Source organism: Anguilla rostrata, chromosome 1, assembly GCF_018555375.3.
Source record: "Anguilla rostrata isolate EN2019 chromosome 1, ASM1855537v3, whole genome shotgun sequence".
Taxonomy (NCBI): domain Eukaryota; kingdom Metazoa; phylum Chordata; class Actinopteri; order Anguilliformes; family Anguillidae; genus Anguilla; species Anguilla rostrata.
The window spans coordinates 38,421,391-38,445,495 of NC_057933.1; the positions used below are offsets into that span (position 1 = coordinate 38,421,391).

Here is a 24,105-nt window from a genome sequence, read left to right on the forward strand (position 1 = left end):
CTGGGAACCCTTAAAGTGCCAAACTTTGTTTGTAAGGCGTAACTTGGTTGGATGGCATACCTGCCATCCCAATTGTGGCAGACTGGAGCTAAATGTTTTTTGCTGTGATAGAAGTATTTGAAGAGCTTTAAAAGTGGACATTTGATCAAACAGGGGGTGCTAGACAAACTTAAAGTCCCACTGGAGGGCATTTAAGTTAACTGAAAAGGCAAGTTTAGTGTTCACCTTATTTCTTATTCCACGTCGGCATTCTGTACACTACTTCTCCTACAGCTTTCCAGAAAGACCTACCAGGTTTGGCTAGTAGCTTCACATAGTTGCTTGTGCTTTTTGTGTAAATGGCGCTGATATATTTTTGAGATATTAACATGTTCGGAATGTGAACAACACATTTGCAGTTGCAAGCTACAATCGGTCGTTGCTGCTGCCACAGTTTCAGACCGTCTCTCTCTCTCTCTCTCTCTAATTAAATAAATCAACAAAGTACACATCTAAGATTTAAATATAAGTTCAATATTTATGTCTGGACCAAGATTTATTGTATAAGTTAAATATTTAACTGCAAGCTAAATATTTGTTTCATTAATACAGACACAACATTTAACTCAAATTTATAATTTGTCACTAAATATTTATTTAGCAGAACAGACATGATATACACGACATATATGTTTTCTTCAAATATTCATTTATGTGTCTTACATTTAGATATGTCATATTTTTAGTAAGTTGTTATATATTTATTTATGATCACAGATTTAATATTTAAACTAAATAATTAAAAGCAACACTTGCTGCCTCTGATTTTTAAATGAAATCTGATAAATGAGTTGTTTATTTTAAGATATATTTATCCTTGACATAAATAAATGGATAACTATTTTTATCACATTTAATTTAAACATCTATTGAAATAAATTATGTTTTTAAATATATAACTTATATGTTAAATCTCTGATTCTAAATAAATATATATAATGACCTACTAAATATATAACTTATATCTAAATCGGAGAAAAGTTATCAAATACTTGAAAATTAAATAGATATTGTGTAAACCATTATATATTTAAATGAAATGCCATTTCTGAATTTATGACACAAATATTTAACACTCTATTAAATATTTCTCTTATATCTTAAATCTCAGTTTGAGAAATAAATATATAATTTGAATGCTAAATGTTGGACTTTACATTTGGCAGGATTTAACAAATCTGCGAAATATATGCTAATTAACCCCATCCATCTCTGACTCATTGGGTAAACTAGGCCCTCAGAAAGTGTAGTCTTCAGAAGTGCCTGAGAGGAATGTTTAGAGGCAGACACTGATTGGGATTTGTATTTATATGCAAAACCATGCATATGCCTCTTTGACTGGTCGGCTTGCAAGTTGTTACGTTGGTGTGTATCAATCACTTAGAACCAACTTATTTTATTTCACATTATAAATGTTTAAACTGCTTTCACAGACCCTTATTTCTTTTTTAGTTACACTGCTGCCTCCTCAAAGAACAATGTGGCAGCGGTGAAGTTGACTGTAACTTCCACTACGTGGAATTAGACGTACAGGCAGAAGGCAGTGTGGGGGCGACACGATAAGAAAAGGTAGAAACTTAAAGTGTGCATGTGGCGATCCGATACATGCCCCCCCCCCCCCCCAATATCTGAGAAAGCCGCAATGTCAGGCCCCTACATTGAAACTTTTACTTCTTGACTTTCACAGCAAAATTAAGAATCAAATATCCAATGCATTTTGAGGAGTGTTAGTCTACGTCTATTATATACATAGGCAGTTTTAGCATAGGTCATAGGTAGGCAATTGCTTGGGGCCTCGTCCGCCGAAGGGGCCTCATGAATTTGTGTTTCTTTTTTTTATTTTTTATTTATAAAACATTTTTCTTTTCTTGTCACTCCGAATGAATGATAATCTGTAATAGATAAAAATAAATCTGTCTACATGTAAATGTGGGCCTATCCAATTAAATATCTATATTTGCCAATATTTATTATCACCCACATGTTACATTTAATGGACTATTCCACCTTGACCTTCCTGCATTTCCACCTAATCAATGACATAGAAATTCGAGTTGCCATCAGAGACAGAGTCACGATTTTTGTTACCATAAAGCATTTTCAAAGTGGATTTAAGAAGAGAAAGAGGAAGAAGGAAGATGCCCAGTTTAAAGAAAGTTTGCCTAAACTGACAAAATTCTTTAATAAAACAGCCAGAGACACCACAATGAAGGAGCAACAAGTAGAATGAGAGCACCTATTATCGGCCACCCTAACCGCTAGTGTATTTACTTTGTATTTATTAGAGAGAACTGGACATTGTTACCTATTTAAATGTAAGTCCTGTAAAAATACATATAATAAATTGCCTAAATGTAAAAAACCAACTTCATACATATACATTTAGTTAGATTTTGATATAGTAATACAGCCTTATTTACTATATCAACTTTAAGACAAGCAACACGCTCGGAATTATCTCATCACGACCCATTAAATCAAATGGCGCAGACGTTGCTGCATAATTTCAAACTGCTTTCCGAACGGTTATTTTGTATCCTGCGACTTGGGTTACACTAGTGAATATGTACTGATAGCGACCACCCTTTCTCATATTAACCTCAAATACGCGAGACAAGACACTTATACAGTATGCTAGCAAATTTATGTCAAGTTCCATTCATTTATATGGGGTGGTCGATATACGTCCCGTTAGCAACCAAAATCTAGCGCTCGACCACCTCTGAGTTATTTGCCGGCACATAAAGAAAATTGCGAAAGTACTTCAAAAAAATAACTACAGTAGGATAACGAGGACATTTTCCTACATAACTAAGTACAGGTTGTTACCGATATTTTGCCTATTTTTTCATATATAGTTGCAAATCAGTTTACGTTTTCCTGTCTGTCGAACGAAGTTGGTTGATAATAGGTGCTCTCACTCTAGCTGACGTTAGTTGAAGAAGCTGAGCTAGCTAACATTAGTAGCCTTACTGGTGCCTCAGCCTGTTGTGCACCCACCACACCTACTACAACTTCTAGCGTTACTGCCTCTGCTGGTTGCGGTGAACCAGCTACAGTGTGGGAGGAAAGTGTCAGGCGACACAGACAGCAGCAGCCTACCACAAACCAGACACCCGCTCGGACCGGGACTTTTACCCCTAGAGAATAGTGGATGTTCAAATGCTTTATCAAAAAGCATGTACTATACTTTTGTCTCGAAATAATTAAACATTATATACTTATAATCTTTTTATTGCCATATTGTCTTCTTCTAACTGGCTTCTAATTTGGCTTAATCCCAACTCAAGTACCTTGGAGAACTTTAGAAAATTTAGAACTTTAGAAAATGCTCTAGCATATCCAACACAAATTAAAATATTTGTCAATTACATGTAATCTTCATGATTTGCCCCCTCTCTGGAATAACAATTTCTTATTAACTGGGAACAAGCCTTTTGATTTTCCATCATGGTTTAATCAGGGTGTAAATGCCCTCAGTGATATCTATGACCTTAATGGTCTCCATTCATTTTAAGATACATACTCTCTTCCAGGCTCTGCTCAGTTCCTTTACCTTCAAACGTACAGCATTAAAAACATATGGAGGTCCTTGAGCCTCTCAACTTTGCTCTCATCCACTGGCCCATATGCTCCTCCAAACCACATTAAATAGGCTGGTGTCTCAAGTTTATAACACACTGTCCTCTCACAATTTCAAGTCCCATACTATAGTGAATAATTGGGAATGTGTCTTTCAGAGGTATGTGGGTGAATGAGTAAATTCTGGAATAATATATTTTCATGTTGGTAAATGGACTGCATTTATATAGCGCTTTTATCCAAAGCGCTTTACAATTGATGCCTCTCATTCGCCAGAGCAGTTACGGGTTAGGTGTCTTGCTCAAGGACACTTCGACATGCTCAGGGCGGGGTTTGAACCGGCAACCCTCCGACTACCAGACAATCGGTCTTACCTCCTGAGTTTTCTGCTGAGTATTCTGCTGTACCTACAATCTCTGAAACCTCTGAATGACATTCTCAATGTACGAAAGGCTTCCTCGCACTTTATTGCCAGAAATGCAACGCACCAACGCACGTACTGGGAAACTAAAATCTGTTATTTTGCTGCTGTTGTTGTTATCTGAGAATGTGTAACCAAACCCTGGCCCTATGAAAAATATACCCACTCCGGCAGACTTCAAAAGTAGATCAGATCTTGGCCTTGTGCATTTAAATGTTAGAAGTCTTCTCCCCAAAATGGACCTGATAAAGCTCTGGGTTGTCACAACAGATATGGACATTATGGTTTTATCAGAAACTTGGTTAAAAAAAATCGATACCTGACAATTTGATTGCAATTTACGGTTACAATATTTATAGATCTGATAGGGCTGGTAAAGGTGGTGGAGTTGCAATTTATGTTAAATCCAAACATTGTAGCTCCCATGTCACAGTCTATAACCAAAGCCAGACAGTTTGAACTGCTTGCTGTTAAAGTGAATATATCCAAGGATACTCACTTTATTGTTGTTGGCTGTTACAGACTGCCATCGGCCACAAAATAAGCCATTTCCTCTCTTTCTGATGCCTTACACAGTTTCAGTGATTCTGAATTTATTCTCATGGGCGATCTAAATTGGGATTGGCTTTCCTCTGCCTCCGATTGCATCAAAAAATTGTGTGATTCATTAAATCTCACGCAATTTATTAATGCTCCTACTAGGCCCAACCCAAATCTACATTATCAGATCACTTTCTCACAAACGCACCCCAAAAGTATATCTCGACTGCAGTATTCTGTAATGACGTCAGTGATCATTGTGCTATTGCCTGTGTAAGAGTCTCAAAATTACCCAAGTTCAAACCCCGTTATGTTTTTAAAAGGTATTTTAAACGATTTGAAGAGCAAGCATTTCTGCATGATCTGTACAAAAGTGACATTGGCAGAGTCGGTTTAATCCATGATGTTCAGTGTGCATGGGAATTTTTTCAGAACTCCTTCATGTCGATTTGCAATAAGCATGCCCCTATAAAGAAATTCAGGATTTCTGGGAGGGACAACCTTTAGTTCACGGAGGAATCTATCTAGCATTTGATTATGTCGACCATGAGCTGCTGTTAGGCAGACTCAGTGATGTCGGTATGAGTGACAAGGCTACAGAGTGGTTCAGGAACTACTTTGCAGATAAAACCCAATGTGTATATACAGATGGTCACAAATCAAGCTTTATGGAGATCACTAAGGGAGTCCCCCAAAGTTCAGTTTTAGCCCCTGTCTTATTTTCTATTTTTGTAAATAACATTGGGAAGGACATGCTTACAGCTAAAGTGCATCTTTATGCAGATGATACAATAGTCTACATGACTCTAGTCAGTTGCCTCTTCTCGGAGTCAGGCTGTTATTGAGCTCCAGACTGCCTTTCAACAGCTGCAGGCCTCATTGTAGAGTCTAAAGCTGATTCTTAATGGTAAGAAGACCAAATTCATGATCTTTTCCAGAGCTCGCTCCCAGATCTCAGATAATGTTGGAATTCATACCCTAGGAGGGGATTCAATTGAAAGAGGTACTTGGGTATTTGGGTGGATGACTTTCTTTTAGAGTGCATATTGAGAACCTAGAGAAGAAACTGAAGGTTAGGCTGGGTTTTTATTATCGAAATAAGGCCTGCTTTAATTTAGCAGTTAGGAAAACACTTGTACAGGCTATGTTCTTAAGTGTTCTAGACTATGGAGACATTATTTACATGCATGCTGCCTCCTCTACACTTCGCTGTCTAGACTCTTCTCTACGTTTTATATCCAACTCATTGTCCCGTACACATCACTGTGTACTTTATGATTTGGTTTCCTGGTCTTCATTAAGCCTAAGGAGACTGCAGCAGTGGTATATTTTTATTTACAAAGCCATACTGGGTAAACTCCCTTTATACCTGTGTAACCTCCTATCACTCACTACCAGCCGTTATAATTTTCGCTCCACTAGATGGCTGCTCTACCAGGTATCCAGGATTTACTCGGAACTTGGTAGAACAGCTTTCTCCTATTCTGCGCCCTGGTCATGGAATAACCTACAGAACACACTACAGCTTAATGATTTTGTCTCTCTGGGAGAGTTCAAAGCTCTGGTAAAAACTGTGTAACTACAATTGTTATTCATAAGCTGGATTTTGTATTTTGTATCGCTTGTCTTTTGTCTGTTTTTAACATGCTCCATTTTATATTTTTTGTAACTTTGTAATGGTGCGCTATCTTGGCCAGGTCTCCCTCGAAAAAGAGATTTTAATCTCAAGGGATTTCCTGGTTAAAGGTTAAATAAATATAAAATAAAAAAGTGCAATCTCAGAATCAGGGATACTAGAGATACATGACAAATTGGCATGGTACACATAATGAAAGAACCCTTGATCCTCAAAGTTTCAGAAGTTCCTCTTTGTGATAGAATGGGGGTTTGATTTAAGCAGTCTAGTGTCTCTGATGCACACTATTGGACAGTGATCACTCAAATCTAATGGAAAAATTTCACTGGACATGTATTTATGTGGAGCATTAGTTAACATTACATCAATAAGGGAAGATTTAGAAGGATCTTTCAAACGTATACGTATAGATGCTTTCAACGGTAACAACATAAACAAACGTTACTGCGCATGTGCGTTGTTCTGGCCCTAACTTAACTACCGGCAGACTTCCACAAACAATCAATGACAATAGAGTCCCTCTAGACTATTTCTGATAACAAGCAAATTAAATAACAAGTAAATTATGTTAGCTAGCTAGTTAAAACTACGTCTAGCCAGTATTATTTGGGGTTACCAGTCGAAGAAAAGAACCAGGGTTTCCGCCAGTGTATTGCAAGCCCGGCGGCCCGCCGGGCTTAAGTTGACCCCCCGCCGGGCCTAAGCATCGGGGAATTAAAAAAAAATAAAAATAAATGAATGTATTTTTAAGATGTTTTTTAAACTACAGTTACAGTGGGGCGGCTTGGTTCAAAAGCTCACCAGCGACATCTGTTGGTTAAAACATGAACGCACTGTAGGAAATGAGGTCTGAGATCAGTGTTCTTTACCCTCATTGTGCATAGAGTGATGTTCAACACTTGACGCTTCCAACTATCACAAGCTAACATTACCTAGCAAGCCACCATTTCTTATTTAGAAATTATCACTTCATCTCGTCGGTAAGTACATTCTTTTTATATTAACTTAAGCAGTGTGTAAGTAACGTTAAAATAGTACCATGAATGTAACGCCGGGCACCCACTGGACGCGTAGCGTAAGCGGCGCGTAAGCAGCACGGCGAAGCAGCATGGCGCGGCGCGTAGCGTGTCTCCACTGGTTCCGTTTGTGTCGCGCAAAGGCTTGCTTAAAGCTCTATATTCCTAGCAGCTCTCGCAGTCTGCAGTGGGATTACATTGTGTATTTCATGTTTGTTCACGACTGTTGATTATAGGTAAGTGAATACTTGGTGAGAGACCTTTTTCAGTCTGTTAATATGGTAATATTTTTGAACACATGTAAATACGTGATAAAGTAAACCCTTTAAAGAATTACCATAAGCTTAAATCGCAATGTAGCCTACATAATAATCAATCTCAAACTGCATTAATTTATTTGCTTGGTTAACAAGCGTGCCAACTTTATGAAGAATGTAATGATGTAAAGATCATAATAATAATAATAATAATAATAATAATAAATAATCCATAATCAACCATTGGGAATTCCTGTGTCGTCTTGTTATTCACGTCAAAACATTTATATGATCATATTTAGTAAAATCAGTTAATCGTCAAAAAGATAGCGTAACAGTTTAAACTTGAAGGGATATGAACACCACAACGTCATGAACACCGGAAGCTTTGAAGTACAAGTGCAATAAAGGCTTGCTTACAACTTCATTTATAAAATAGGTGCATTTTCATCGGCAAGACCACTAAATCTGATTTTTTAAAGCACTGTGGATTATCTGATTTTATTAACAAGCCCTTTTTGAAAGCATGGTGAACGAAGACATCGGAAAAGTCAAATAGGCTGAGCAATGGTTGGTTAAAAACTACCTTCCAACACTCGAGCTAACAAACCGCTGCTCGGTGCATTCACTTCTACATCATTCAATAGGCTACGTCTTTCTGTGGTGTATTTTCAAATTTACCCCGCCCCCTCCGCAAAATAAGATAGCAAAACTAAGTTTGCCTTTTTCCCAGGTTCCAGTTTTAATTTTTTTTCCTGCCAGGACAATAGAAAAACGAAAAGGCTTGTATTTTTTAGCTGCTTATAAAATATCTGGTGTTTATCTGGTTTTATCTTGTTCTCCACTACTGCAAGAGGGAACTAGGGACTAGGGACACACCCCCAGTAATATAAGGATGAAATATAAATCAGAGCATGTATACCTAGCATTTTAGAGCATATTTCTGTGTATAAATAGGCCATCGTGACGCGCGACAAGCCGAAAAAATAGAACAGAAGCGAAAAACTACGCTTCAGTTCGCTTGTGTCGCGCGAGCTTCGCAGCCGGTTCGCGACGCGTTCGCATCTGGTGGAGACGACGTCGCCCGCTGCCGTTGTAATAGTACTTCAACTACGCTTCAGTTACGCGCGTAGTGCGCTCACGGTCGATACGCGTGCGGTGGGTGCCCGGCTTAACATTCTATATATTGTAACATTACATGACTCATTAATCGCCATCGAAATAACAACTTCACTTGTTTATTAATAACGTTAGCTTGATGACATTGATGTGCACGACAATGTTGTCATAAAATTTTTCCCGACCGTGAAAACTGCCTGAATTGTTCACATTTTGGCCAGATGTGGCTACAGAGTAAATCTATGGTTGTTTCCGTCGCAGCACTTTCGACACAAGTAATATCGGAAAAAATTCTTCTTATGGTGAAGAGTGCCTGACCGGCAACCGTAGAAATGTGTTAACATAGCGGCAAAATTAGGCTATATCTAGAAATACCATCTTTGGGGAAAAAACTCTACGGTTAAGGGTCAGGCACTCTTCACGATAAGAAGAAATTTCACGATTTTTTCGATATTGCTTGTGTCTAAAGTGCTGCGACGGAAACAACCATAGATTTACTGAGGAGCCACATCTGTCCAAAATGTAAACAAGTCAGGCAGTTTTCACGGTTGGGAAAAATTGTATGACAACGTGGTCATGGAGCTAACTTGGCTAGCTAGCCAAACAGCCAGTAACACAGATACTTACTTTGTGCCATTTAGGGATAACGTCAAGGAGGAAAGGTAGCGTACTGTAAAAGCCAAAAAACCTTAGACAGTTTTTTGTGCCCAGCATTCCAAGGCTTGTTGTAAGATTCAGTTACAAGTTTTTTGTAGAGTGCAAAAACCTTGATATTATTTATTTAAATTAAATTAAATTTATTTTGTTGTTGTTGAAATGTGCCCAGCATTCCAAGGCTTGTTGTAAGATTCAGTAGCCAATCAGGCCTTGAATATAAGTTTTTTGTAGAGTGCAAAAACTTTGATATTATTTATTTAAATTAAATTTAATTACTTTTGTTGTTGTTGAAACCACAGCATTCCAAGACTGTACATTGTTGTCAGATTCTTTGTAAGACTCTGCTATGTTGTAAATAGTTGTTGATTTTTTTAAATGTGTGTTGAATAAATGACTTATTTATAACAACATTCACATTACATAGTCATATTTTCAAATCTCCAGTTGGCTTTTAGCACTGACTTAATGTAGGGCCCTGTGGAATCTGTGTTATAGCTTTTTTAAATTCTCAATTCCACGATTCCGTCCATGATTCTGTTATCACTGAAACTATACGGCCCTACCTTAATGCTGCCATCAGTCTGTTGCTGGCCCGCGCCGGGACCCCATCAAAAAAGACACTTGGCCGCCGGGCCGCACCGGGCCGCTGGGCCCTGTCAAAAGATACTTGCCATCGGACCTAACAACTTTTCTGGGGGGAAACCCTGAAGAACTGTTACTTGGCCAAACTCAAATGCGATAATGTTACACTACCAGAAAAACGTGACAGAAACAGATACTGCTGACAGTATTGCACCTTGCTGAGCATCATACATTCCTTGCATAATCCATAACTATTCTGGTTACATGCACGTTCCTGTGTAAAAAGTGCACTCTTTCTATGACATTGCTTAAAAACGATGATTACATGAGACACAAACGGGGGCTAGTGCTGGGCAGCATGTGTAGCCAATGCAGTTACTGTAGGTATTTATTTGTATAGCATGCATTGATGGAAAAACACTGTGGCTCTTAATAGTTTGGGTCATCTTGCTAGGTTACCACAACAAAAAATGATCAAGCAATGTAACATTGTCAAGTCATTGGAAACAGGTATCATAACGTTAGTTCAAAATGTAGCTATAACGTATCAACTACTAGCACTGACCTAACGTTACTGTGTATAATTTATACAATGGTCGCTACGTTTAGCTAGCTAGCTAGCTAGAATCTTTACTTAGCTAATTGTTCATATTGAAGGCGTGTTACTGGTCAGCTAGCTATTAGCTATCGCTTATCATGAGTTTGTTACCTGAAACAAAGTCAGTGCTAGAGTGAGAGTACTTATTCGACCACCTCCGTTCGACAGACAGGAAAACGTAAACTGATTTGCAACTATATATGAATAGGCGAAATATCGGTAACAACCTGTACCTAGTTATGTAGAAAAAAATGTCCTTGTTATCCTCCCGTGGTTATTATTCAACACTTTCACAATTTTTTTTTTGTGCCGGCAAATAAGTCAGAGGTGGTCCAGCCCTAGCTTTTAGTTGCTAAGGGGACGTGTATCGACCACCCTATGTAAATTAATGGAACTTGACATAAATTTGCTAGCATACTGTATAAGTGTCCTTCCTGTCTCGCATATTTGAGGTTAATATGAGAAAGGGTGGTCGCTATCAGCACGTCTAGGAATCTGTACATATTCACAGTTGTAACCTAAGTCGCAGGACGCAAAATAGCCGTTGGGAAAGCAGTTTGAAAATATGAAGCTTTAATGGGTCGCGATGAGATAATTACGAGCGTGTTGCTTGTCTTAAAGTTGATATAGTAAATAAGGCTGTATTAGTATTTGAAATATGTATGTATGAAGTTTATTATGTGTATTTTTACAGGACTTACATTTTAATAGGTAACGATGTCCAGTTATTTCTCAAAAATACGAAGTAACAACGGGCAAGCACCAGCTATAATAATCACAGGGATTCAAGCAATTCGTTTCACAATTCTCTAGTGGGGTTACACAGTTAAATTATGTATTTTTACAAATTTTCGAAATGGCATTTGTTCCAGGTTGCACCCCACAGCACAACAACTTGAGCCCAACGTCAGTCTGCTCATCAGTTTAACTTTCACTCCGTTTGTAATCGGTGCCATATTAGCCAGTAAACACAAATCCAATAATAAACAAACACAGAACAGAAGTTAACTTAGGGCCAAGCCATAGACCGTGTAAAAATATGGACGAAGTGCTTCATGACGTCACCCACTGATTTGCTATAGTTAGTGCTCACTGGCGCATGAAGCCCAAACTAGGGCGCAGCCACATTGCCCGTTGCAACCCAGGCAAGCACAGTGGAGTGAAAGACTGGAGTCCACGACTACAGGAAAATCCACCCTGACTACCTTACATGGTAATTTGACATGCCCACGTCTGGACAACAAGCGTGGTCTTGCAAGCACAGAACCGTACTGTCATAACATTTCAAAAAAGTTAATTGTGCAAGATACGTTTAGTGTTAATATATTTACATAAAAAATAGATAAAATAGATCACTAGCTAAATGCTAGTTATATAGACAGATAGATAACAGAACTCTAGATAGCTAGACAGATATATCACAAGATAACTAGCTAGCAAGTTAGCAAGATAGCTGGGGGAGCAAGCTTACTTGCTATCAATCTAAGTAAATCCTGCTAGCTTGTCTTCTTCAAGAAGCTTCAAAACTGCTTACAAATCTAATTTCACCAACAACATATACAAATTATAAAAGATGAGACTTAATCAACTGAAACCCCGAAATGGTCAGAAATCGTGTTTTGACATAGAACCTTGTTTATCTGAAAATGTCTCAAATGTATTAACCAAAAGAACTGGAGAGAAGAATCCTTAGAATAGCGGTTAGTACAGTTGAACGCAGCACACAACATTTTTGGACCTTGGACATTTAAATGGTGAGATCAGTATGTAGCTAGCTAATCGGAATAAAACGACAGGGCATCACATCTGCCGCTGAAGCACTGCCTGGCTGCCAGGATGGGGAAATCCTTATATGGTCATACGGTAGTAGGACAAGCCACATTGCACACACTGAAATTAACCCAGATTTGGGAATTTTGGGGGAATTATTTTAAGAAATCTGACCCAGGGGAGACATTACAAGGGATGGGATTAGCTAGTTAAACCATCATTTCTTGTGAAAAAAATTTATTGACTTTATTTTTCCTCAGAGAAAATTGGCCTCTTTTCAGTCTTTCCCCATAGACTTAACATTGGGTGGGCGGGGTTTCAAGTTCTTTTTGCAAGGCATTGCAGTTCACGCAGTAGCCACTGGGGTAAAAGGCTTCACTCATAGAGGCGAGTTGTTGCCCGTTGGGCTGAGCGCATAACCTTGGCAACTCCTGTGCGTCCGATAAAAGCGTCTATATAATATGGTCATTAATTGGCTTAACCCCTTAACCAATTAATGGCCAGATTTGCCAAATCTGGCCAATCCTTGCCCATTTAGGGGGTACCCTATTTAAAGCTTTATAACTCCACATGTGAACAGCACAGATACTTGAAAAATGGCTTAAATGAAGCAAGACATTTGTACCATTTACAATATTAACTTAGATTATTTCTTCCATATTTATGAATATAAACTAAAGTGCCACAAATGCAATTGTCTAGGCAAAACATCTAAAATGAATTTGTCCTGTTTTAGTTCACAATGAAATACTGAGAGATTGCATATATACAGCAGGTTAAAGTATACATGTCCTGGATCAAAAACTTCTTGACCACAAGTTCATAAAATCTAAGGGTGGATATGAACTATAGATCTATATACCTATGAAGCAAAAACTAAGCAGTGTACCCAGCGTCTCCAAATCTACCCAAAATGTCAAAATAATGCATTGCTGTAAATCACAACATATTCACATATTTCACTACAAATCAACTGTTTTTACTCAAGAAACTCAGTGTTGCATCATTTTCAAGTGGGAATTACAAGTCTTCCATCAGTACAGGGGTATAAAATTGCTAAGGGTCCAGAAAAATATCCAAAATCTCTCCCAAAAGGGTTATAATACCTTTTCACCATTGTAAAGCATATAAATGAGCGCCTTAGGAAGGTTTAAGATGAAACATTGGTATCAGATTTAAAAATAATGCAACAATATTGTCACACAGTGCTGTACAGTTCCTAAATGTGTAATAATTGACTCTTGTATGTATTTCTGTACTCTCTACTCTCGTATGTTTTCTTGTATGGGGATGGGACGACATGAAAACAATTTTCAACTGTCTACCACGTTTTGGCAAAGTTCCTACTCTCACTGTTGCATGCATCACAAAAACTACTAGACAACAACAAACGTTTATATTACAGTGTGAAATATCCTCATTGTAAAATACCACTAACCTATCTAAAGACACTCAATTAAAAAAATAATGTGTATAACCTAAATATTTTGAGCAGTAATTCTTACATAGCAATGATGAAATCTTATCTGTTTTCAGTAAATAGAGACAGAGACAGTAAATCAATGATACAGTTCTATCCGCTTCTGTCTTCCTCCAGAAAATGATGTCAGCTAGGTCTATCAATAAACATATGGCTTAGCTATCCCCAGAAGTCCTCAATTATATTAGTATTTTCCAATAAATTTTGAAAAATCGTTGCAGCGTCTGTGCTACCACACAGTGAATGGGTTAGTGTTGTGTCATTTGCGAACGATTCGTTCAAAAGAACAAATCTTTTGAGTGAACGAACTGAACTGAATCACTTCCTGAAACGATTCGTTCAGTTCTGTTGAGCTCTCAGTCAGTTGCGAGCGAACCTGAACTGGTCACTGACTGACTATCGTTCACTGAACGTACTAGGGATGTGACGGTACACTGAAATGATGTACGCCTGCATCGTTCACGAACGACACAACACTATCTCGAACTAGGAAGTAGTACCGAATATTTTATTTAATAATTAGATGTCACGAAAATATACGTGCTGTAAATAATAGGGTAGGACTTTGTTATAGCAGCTTTCAGTTTGCAAACGGTATCTTTATCCAATTAAATTCTCAGCTTACTGGCTTATCTTTCACGAACGACCATTCTCAGTCAGTTCACTAGTTAGCGAGCTGAACTGTGATTCAGTGCAGAGGCGTCACTAGGGGACCGTGAACTGGTCATTCACTGACTGACTATCGTTCGCAGATTCAATGAACGAATCAGTTCAGTGATTCGTTCACTGAACGTACTAGAATGTGACAGTACACTGAACTGACATACGCCCGAATCGTTCGCGAACAACACAACACTAACGTACGGTTTGTGTACCCGGCTTTATTCCTCTTGCTGTCACGAATGCAAGGGGGAGAAGAGTGGGTACGGTATGGAATAATGGATAATAAATGGATAATAATCAAACATCACTGTCAAGTGTGCTGTTTATTTTCAATGACATAACAAGACTTTTTTAACATGTCTCAAAGTAGGCTAACTAAGGCTACTATTTTATCGACTACATTTTATGAGAAAACAATCTATCTACTTAGCTGACGTATATCAGCACTTTCTCTTTCAAGCAGCTGTTAGAACAAGTCACGGTAAAGAAATCAACATATCTAGGGCTAAAACAACCCATTTTGGGAAATTTAGTAAAATAAAATGGCCATATCAAACATTCTTTCAAACTGAATTGTTTAGAATAAAATCAAAATGAAAAAATATATTAAAAATAGGGAAAGAAAGTGTTTGGTTCTTTGGCTATTAAATATTCTGTGGGAAATGCTCTGTCTACACTTTTTGAACTGGAAAACTAAATTCAATTAAAATAAAATAATGTGCTAATACATGAACCGCGGTTCTTTTGTTTTCATTTTCGGTACTAAACATCAGCTGTTTTTGGTAAACTGGATTTTTCACACCCCTAATCTTTATCCACCAACCCTTGTGATGCCACTGATTCGGTGAACAAATCTTTTTAGTGAATTGATTCTATTGATTCAGTACACTGAAAAGAACTGCTTTGCCCATCACTAAAATGCATAACTCGATGCGATAATGAGAAACTTTTGGTTACGCTGACCTATAAAACGCTATTCCAAAAGCAAAATTAGACATGATATACATTATTAGAAAGATTCTACTCTCACCTACTGAATAAATGAATTATCAATCAAGCCAGACCGTACTAAAAAGGGCAACAACGCCGTAAACAGCGTGTGGTATTACGCACAGCTATTTTAGAAGGTACCCAGGCGTCACAAATGCGCGTATATTTCACAAACGGATTGTCCAAGACAATATATGACCACTCAAAAGTGACATCTCTACACATAAAACCAATGGTAAGATTGTATATTCATTCAATATTCAGTCCCAGATATTGTGCCTCATTTATCAAGCAACATACAAATGGAACTGTACTTTGTACCAACATTTACACATGAAAACTGGGATTTATCGAAGTTTTCGGGAGTCCAACATGTTCGAATGTGAGAAGGAAATTTACGAAAACCTGAGACCACACGCATAGTGTGTGTAAACTCCACAGTTCGTCTTTTAACTCGAATCTTTAACTTTTATTGATGAAATTAAATTCAATAGGCTTCTTTGTCTACGTATTTTGTCATGAAGAAAGATAAATTATAAAGAAACTTATCACGCGTTTCTAAAGGCGTCATTTGTGGTGTAGGCTACATCACTAGCCAAATTAAAGTTTCAGTGAAAATACATTTTTTTTATTTCTTATCAGCAATTATTTTTAATGATGTACTTATGTCAGCCAAATGATTGTTAATTTGCTTAAGCGTGCAGGCCATCTCCTCCACAGCCTCCTGGATAGCCTCTTGCCTCTTCAGAACTTTGTCCGTGAGGACCTTTGGAGAAAGGCGCGTTTCGACAGGTGATTTAGGGGCTTTCTGCTGCAATAAATAATAAAGATGTGTTAACTGTGATTCAGTTGGGCATATAAATGCTGAGCGATTTATACTTGCCATGTTTTAATTTGTCTACCTTCCAACACCAAATCGGAAGATGACTGTTCTTTGTACGACGGCAGGTCAGTTGTTTCAGTGGCTGGGTTCAGGGTTAGGACGTCGCTGTCCCCTTCTGGAATAATACCGGACAGCGACACTTCACAAATGATGGCACCGATGCGCTCCTCCGTTTGGGAGAGCTTATCTGGTGTTCCTTGGCCTCCTCCAGTGGCTTTTATTTTTTGCGTGCATGCGGCTGTTCGTTTTTTCGTTTCTAGTTTCATATCAAACCATTTTCATTTGACTTCTTGTACACTTCACATTCAACAGATGAAACGCTATTAACTTGTCTTGTGATTTCTTGCCAAATTTGGACTTTTTGTGGAGCAGAAACCCCACTGCTTCTGCTACAGAATAATACATTATTGTTCTGTTGAACAGTATCCAGTATTACCTCGACCTCTGCGTCTGAGAAATTCTTCTTCTTCTGCCTCTTTGATGCCATTTCTCACCTGAGGATCATCTTTGGGGGTTTCCTGCTTTACCATATATAGTATTTCTGAGGCGGTTCCATTATGTTAAATAAGGGACCGTGAACGCGCTTCCAATTTACAACTGATTGGGATTTATCAACATACGCACAGGGATACGATTGAAACTAAGTGCGTCCGAACATTTGATAAATGCGGCGGCAGCTGGTAGTTCACAGCTCAGGCGACATAGCTCAGGAGGTAAGACCGATTGTCTGGCAGTCGAAGGGTTGCCGGTTCAAACCCCGCCCTGGGCATGTCGAAGTGTCCTTGAGCAAGACACCTAACCCCTAACTGCTCTGGCGAATGAGAGGCATCAATTGTAAAAGCGCTTTGGATAAAAGCGCTATATAAATGCAGTCCATTTACCATTCGTATAATTTTACAGGGAAACTTATGTGCATAAGTCTATACAGCCAGATATCGCAATGCCAAACGGTTTAATTTGTCATACCCGTCTACATGCCACAAATAATTTGGACCCATAGAATAGTATGTGTCTAATAAACGCGACAAGGTTCCGTTCACGAAGCATTCGCATTACCACCTCTCTTTTAACACAGAGGCCATGTTTCTGCTTTAAAGTCAACCACATAGTAGCTCTGTATCCAAACATCTGTCCAGGTCCGCGCAGCTCTGATAAGATGGCCCTTCTGATGTCACTTGTTGAAGAGTAGCCGCCCTGTCTCCTCAGTCCTAAATCTTCAAGCGTGCTTTCAGGGTTCCACGGAACATTTTAATGTCATGATATGTTGAAAGCATATCGAGAACTAGAAGAGTGCACTCAGTAGAGTGCAGATCTCTGCCAGGCGTGTTAGCTTTGCTAATGCAACAACAGAGGCTACACAATCAATGCAACCAGACAAATACAATTACAAGTTTTTACCATGTGCCACTGAAAATCCCGAAAACGCAGATTCAGTGAAGTAACGCTAAAGGTGGTGACATGTTAGCTAATTTGATTCATATCAGCCACGATGTGTTAGACAGAGCTAACGTTGATGTTATAGTCTGGCACTTTCGTTTCAAATCTGGACAGGAACAATTCCAAAAGACCAGCGATGTAAAATATCAATTTCAACATGAAAATATCAACAAAATAACTGCCACAGATTCAAACATTAGCGTACCCCGTTAGATGGCAGATTATTTTGTTGCCATTTTAACATTGAAATTAACATTTTACATCGCATGGTCTTTCATTCCAAACAGAAGCAGTTGTTGATCACTTGCGGCCCCTAACGGCCGGTTAGGAGGAGTGCGGAGTTAGCACAATGTATGTCAAAGGACAATGATGGAAATTAATTCAAATAAAATACTTGTCGTTGACCGATTTGCAAAATGTTTGAGAATTCAGGTCCTTGGCCTGCTGTCAGCACGCACAACAAGTATTAGGCCGATCGGCCCAGTAGTAGGCTATGCGAGATTAGCTGCGGACAGATACACAAACACACACGCACACACGCGACCAGTTGTGTTTTGTGAAATGCCATTGTGTTTTGTGAAATGTCGTTGTGTTTTGTGAAATGTTGTTGTGTTTTCTGAAATGTCATTGTGTTTTCTGAAATGTCATTGTGTTTTCTGAAATGTTGTTGTGTTTTCTGAAATGTCGTTGTGTTTTGACCCTCAGGGCCACCGTAGGCATCAGCCCAAGCAACTTCTTGTTTTTGAAGTCTGAGGGTATATGCAAGGAGGGGGACAGGTTAACTGAACTAACTGGTCTAGGATTTGGGTGTAGAATAATTGAAATGAGACTCTTATGTCTAACACCACTTGATCTGTATACGCTTCTGAAGGTGTGAAGAGGCCTAGAAACAGTAGATTAAATAACCTGGGGTCTTTCGGTAAATTACTTGTCCAGGGAAGTTGCTGAGTCAGGGGTACATGCTAAGGGGACAGAGCCCTGGCGTCAATAACTGTCATAATTCAATCCTTGACTAATATTTCTGGAGTATTTCTTAAGTAACATGTTTTATTAGTCTGAAACTCTTCTCAGCAAGCAAATCCGAAACTCACCTGCCTCTGCAGGGCAACACATTACCTGATAAATGTATCCGTGTCAGGGAAATACTCTGTATATGTGATAGATTAACCAAAAGTTTAATTTACCAAAAAAAACATTTATCTGCTCCAGTCTCCAGCCACTTCCGTGCCACCACAATACACATCACTTGCAACCGCGGGGGTTATCAACTCCATTGTCTGCATCTCCGCACTGGGAATTGCTTGTACATTCTCCAACTGTGACTCCAAATTTTCAGTGTAAGAACCATTATCTCCAACCTGGCAGCCTTGTGCCTCTTCTTGTGGAGCTTCAGCCTCAGGGAGCAGTGCGCTGTCTACAGGAAACCCTTGTGTCCTCTCCTGATAGTGAGGACAAACAAAACACTTGGGACCCACATTCCTGCATTCAGCGCATCCCAAACTTGCATACACCATATAAGATCCATCCTCATGTTTAAAAGGTAATTGCATCCTAAATCACTTATTTTAGCTGTAAATGTGCTTGTATACCTACTTTATAATTACACATTTTAACCCATGCCATTATTTCAACATTTTTGAAATAATATCATTTTGAAGAAAAAACTGGTTGAAAACATCTTGGTGCTGCCCTCCAACGTTTGAACAATGCTTTCTGCATTCCACTCTGGGCCCACCCCAAGCATGATATTAGAGTACCTTTTTGGAGAAACAACAGCGTCATGTAGATATCAATCAAGATATCCACCCTGAAAATTGTAAAAGTTTACTTTTTAATACAATGGAACACTGCAGGCGTCTGATTGTCTAGATTGGTTTCGGCCCAGCGTTTTTCAAACTGGAGAAGCATGATGGCCTGTTCATAAACTTTCTCATCTTACATCTAAACAGTCCACTAAAATATGTTTCTGAAAACATTTGAGGCAAGAAATAAACCATGTAATTGCAGAATCTTAATTCATGTATGATCTGCCTAGTTTGACAGTTTTATCCAAGTTTTACGAGCTAGGCGCAACTACGCTGTACAAATTCATTTGCATATAGAATACTTTATGCAAATAAATGGACACACTTTCTCTACCCACCCCAGGACACTTTTTCTAAATAGTGTAGTAGGTAGAGCCAGGCTGAAACAGCGTGTGCAAGAGAGTTGTAACTGATCATGAACCAGGTGTAAAGGTAGAAAGAGCCCTGTTGATGTTACTTCAGAGTCTTCACAGAGTCATAAATGCACAGAATAGTACATCTGTAGTTGGGATTTGCAATAGAATCACAGATTCAGGCCATAAATGATCAACATGGACAAATTGATGGATTTACTCCAGATGAATAGGCCATTCTCATCTGTACTTTTTCTTATGCTCCCACGTTATGCTTTCACATTCTCTTGTCTGTTTCATGCACATACTTCCACAATGCAACAGAAGTTTAGTGTAACAACATAACAACATGTTGTAATGTACAATGTAATGTAATGTAATAACAACAGACCCTTACTATGAAAAAAGGAGTACAGCATTTAATGTAAGAAATTTGCACTAAATATACTATAGTAGAAATCACAACAGACCTGTTTGTAGCCCCATAACACGGCACTGCTGAGAGTTCTGCCATATTTAATTTCTTATTTTCAGTGATCTCAGCACTTTCCAATTCACCTTGGTTGGTTGACACCTGTGTGAAATGAAAGCCAGTAACCACAGCAACGGTCCAGGCCTTGCGGTGAATTGTACCCTTTTATGTTTTCTGTAGACAATAATATTCAGCTGTATCCGCCATGAAGGAACCAAGTACGCTGAAAGTGCCATCCCTATACCTTATGGATAGGCTCATATAAAGACTAACCAAATCTAGAGGGAATCTCATAAAGTTAGCTAGTTAGCTTTACGATCATGCTAACTAGTCCCAGGCACACACATAACATAGCTGGTTCTTAACACTTAAATGAACTTCAGTAATACAGAATCAAAATGAGCTTTTTGTTTTTCCAAATGTCTTGGAGTACTGCCTCTTATGCATTTATTTTACGGGTATCATTTGCCAGGATTGATCACTTTAAAGGAGTTCAGGAATAATGTCTGGCTCAGTGGGGGTTTTTCTGATCCTATGATTCCCTCTGAATCCTCCATTTTGAAGCAATATTTGACTACCTTTTTGTAAACCTTTTGTTATGTATTGTGTAACCGTTTTGCACAATACGTAAATTATAATTTACTCCTAGATTTATTGATTAATTGACTGACTGATTGACTGATTGAAGAGGCAAGGTGGCAGAGGCAGGCCTCCCTTGGGACTATGCTGTCCCCCCTCTGGGAAGTTACTGTGCTTCCCTGAGATTAGCACTTGTGTTTGCAATATTTCTCTAGATACTAACATCTGCTAAATGCCAGTAAAGTAAAGAAGATGCGAGGGAAAATGAAGGGGGCATACCTTTGCACTGCAAACCCTGGCGGAACAGGCCCTTCAGCAGTTTCTTGCAATACTGGCAAACAGTGGGACGGGTGTAGGAGTGGATGACGAAGGTGTGAGGAACCTTCACTTTGGACAGTAGAATCTTGTCTAGCTCGATGGGGCGCCCAATGTAGGACTGGGAGTTTGACCGTTTCTCTCGCCCTGGGAAGGTGTCGGATTGGGCCTTCTGCTGTGGGGAAGGGATGGGGTAAATTCTGAATCTTAGGATGAGGATCACTTTCTGCCCCCACCCTGCATCTGTCTCAGGCAATTATCATTAACAAAAATTATGTATTCAATAAAAATAACAATAGTCTTGTATTGAATATGGACAGACAATATTATTTTTGTTTTCAATCCTGGGGAAATGCAATTGGATGTTCGTAGGTTTGATTTGAGAAGCAAATGAAGCGACAACTCCTGCAAGATTGCATCTTGCAAAAGCAAAGCAAAATTTATTAAACCATGCCTTTGCCAATGGACCACTGTCAGAGGAACAATGGGAATATGCAAAAATCAGAACCATGTACATTTGTGAAATTTATGTCAGTCAATTGATTGATCGAATAATAAATCAATCACTAATAATAAAGGCACCTTTTTAACAATCAGCACATGCATCTAAGACATTTTAATAAAATATGAATGCCAAAGTTGTTTTTATTTACTTGTTATAGAAAATACTTCTCATTTCATTTTTTTAAAACACAAGAATCTTGTGAGAAGGAAGAAAAATAAAATGTGAAAATGCCAAATACTTTAAATTGAAAGTATAAAGTATAGAAACAAAATATCATGATATTATTTTGTTTCATTCTGAACATTAAAACATTTTCATAAATGTGATATTAGCCTGTAAGCTGGTTGAGAGGGCTGCAACCTGCAGACAGTCTATCTGACATCTAACGGGTGGCATTCATAATCATCTCATCAATGTTATCTAACACATTTTCTTTAAAAAAATTTAAAAACGATATCAATATCACACCCATGTGTTAGTCATAGTTACCATATATATACAGTACCAGTCAAAAATTTGGACACACCTGCTTAAACCAGTTTTTTCATGATTAAAAATGCTTTAAACTGTATAAACTTGTCTATAAACACTTAATATTTCATTATATGATATCTATACTTATATATATATATCATAGTTTCACCCTTCTACCCTATATTGGAAATATATGGTACTGCATGTGGTGAAAATTATGTAGAAATATACCCCATGCATTTTGAAATATGGCGGGTGGTCTTTATTTTTTTTAAATATGAAAAATTCTACAGGTCCTGCAGCACCTGTTAAGATAGATGTGATCATGAACACCAATACATACCAAGATATTTAAATAACAAAACAATGCACCATAAAGAATTGGACAAATTACTTCACATGTGTTTCTGATTAGTCAGGCCTGTTCAATTGCTTCCTTAGTGCAGTTAAGAGAGCTGTCAATATCTCGACTTGATTCCATGTTTTTCATTTCCTTTGAAGTCTGCTATTGGTGTTTGTCAATGTGAGGGCCACATTTGTGCCAGTGAAAGAAGCCATTATGAGAACGAGAAAAAAACAAAAAAAAAACAGTTAGAGACATAGGCCAAACCTTAGAATTACCAAAATCAATTGTTTGGAACACCATTAAGCTGAAGAGGGGTGAGCACGGGTCAGCTCAATAATAACAAAGGGCCTGATAGGCAAAGGAAAACATTACAGTTTATGACTGAAAACTTCATACCATAATGAAGAAAAAACCTCAAACACCATTCTGACAGATTAGAAACACTCTTCAGGAGGCAGGCATGGATGTGTGAGTGACTATCCACAGAAACAGAACTACAGTGGCTACACTGCAAGATGCAAACCACTAGTCATGTATTTGCTAAAACACGATGATTAGGTTACAGTTTGCTGAGATGTACCCAAAAATGCATTCTGGAGAAAGTTCATGTGAACAGGTGAGACCAAGATTCACTTGTATCAGAGTGATGGCAAGAGCACAGTGTGGAGGCCAAAAGGAACTGCCCAAGATCGAAAGTACCCCCCTCATCTGTGAAACATGGTGGGGTAGGGATGTCATGGTTTTGGCATGTATGGCTGCCAAAGATACTGGCTGACTTAGATGATGGTGTAACTGCTGATAACAGCATCAGAATTAATTCTGAAGTGTACAGAAACATCTTATCTGCTCAGGTTCAAACAAATGTCTCCAAACTCATTAGATGGTGCTCCATCCTACAGGATGATCCAAAACATCCTTTTAAAGCAACAAATGAGTTTTTTAAAGCTAATAACAGCAAAATTCTTGCCAAGTCATTCACCCAATCTGAATCCAATTTCTCATGCTAATGAGAACACATACAATGCCTACTATGCAGGATTTTTTTAGCCTTGCTGTAGTCCTGTGGAGGCAGCACAGTGGTGCAGTGGGTTGCACTGTTGCCTCACAACAAGAAGGTCCTTGGTTCAAAGCTGGGGCCTAACTCCACATAGTAGTTTTCCCCAAGTCCGGGTTTGGGTTTCCTCTGGGCACTCCTGTTTCCTCGTCCTGGTTAGCGATGGACTAGAAAACTGTCCAGGGTGTATTCCTGCATGCTGGGATAGGCTCCAGGACTTCCTGCAACACTGACCAGGATTACAGATAACAGAGTATAGATAATGGAGGGATGGATGTGGTCCTGTGTTTACAAACAAAGAAGTCTCCTCTGTTCTCAACCGGGCCCAGTCACTCTGAGTGCCCAACTTAAGCCATCTACCTGACATTGCTAGCTAGATAGCTAGGTAATGTTACTTACAGGTCCAACAAAAAAACACACCAAATTTTCATCCCAATGTCACTTTTCATCCCCTTTGCATACTTGTGCAAGCTTCATCATTTAAGTAGCTAGCTAGCAACAAACACGCTGCTCAAACCTGATCCTACCACAC

At 38.6% G+C, this 24,105-nt stretch overlaps 1 protein-coding gene across 2 annotated transcripts in view; it reads right to left on the reverse strand.

Annotated features, from left to right (window-relative positions):
- Window positions 1–24,105, reverse strand: part of prkd1 (protein kinase D1) — a 350,726-nt gene that overhangs the window by 100,929 nt on the left and 225,692 nt on the right. For both annotated transcript variants that reach the window (XM_064308071.1, XM_064308080.1), the window contains exon 6: window positions 21,159–21,369. In XM_064308071.1, coding sequence (XP_064164141.1) covers window positions 21,159–21,369 — 211 coding nt within the window. The remainder of the gene's footprint in view (window positions 1–21,158; window positions 21,370–24,105) is intronic.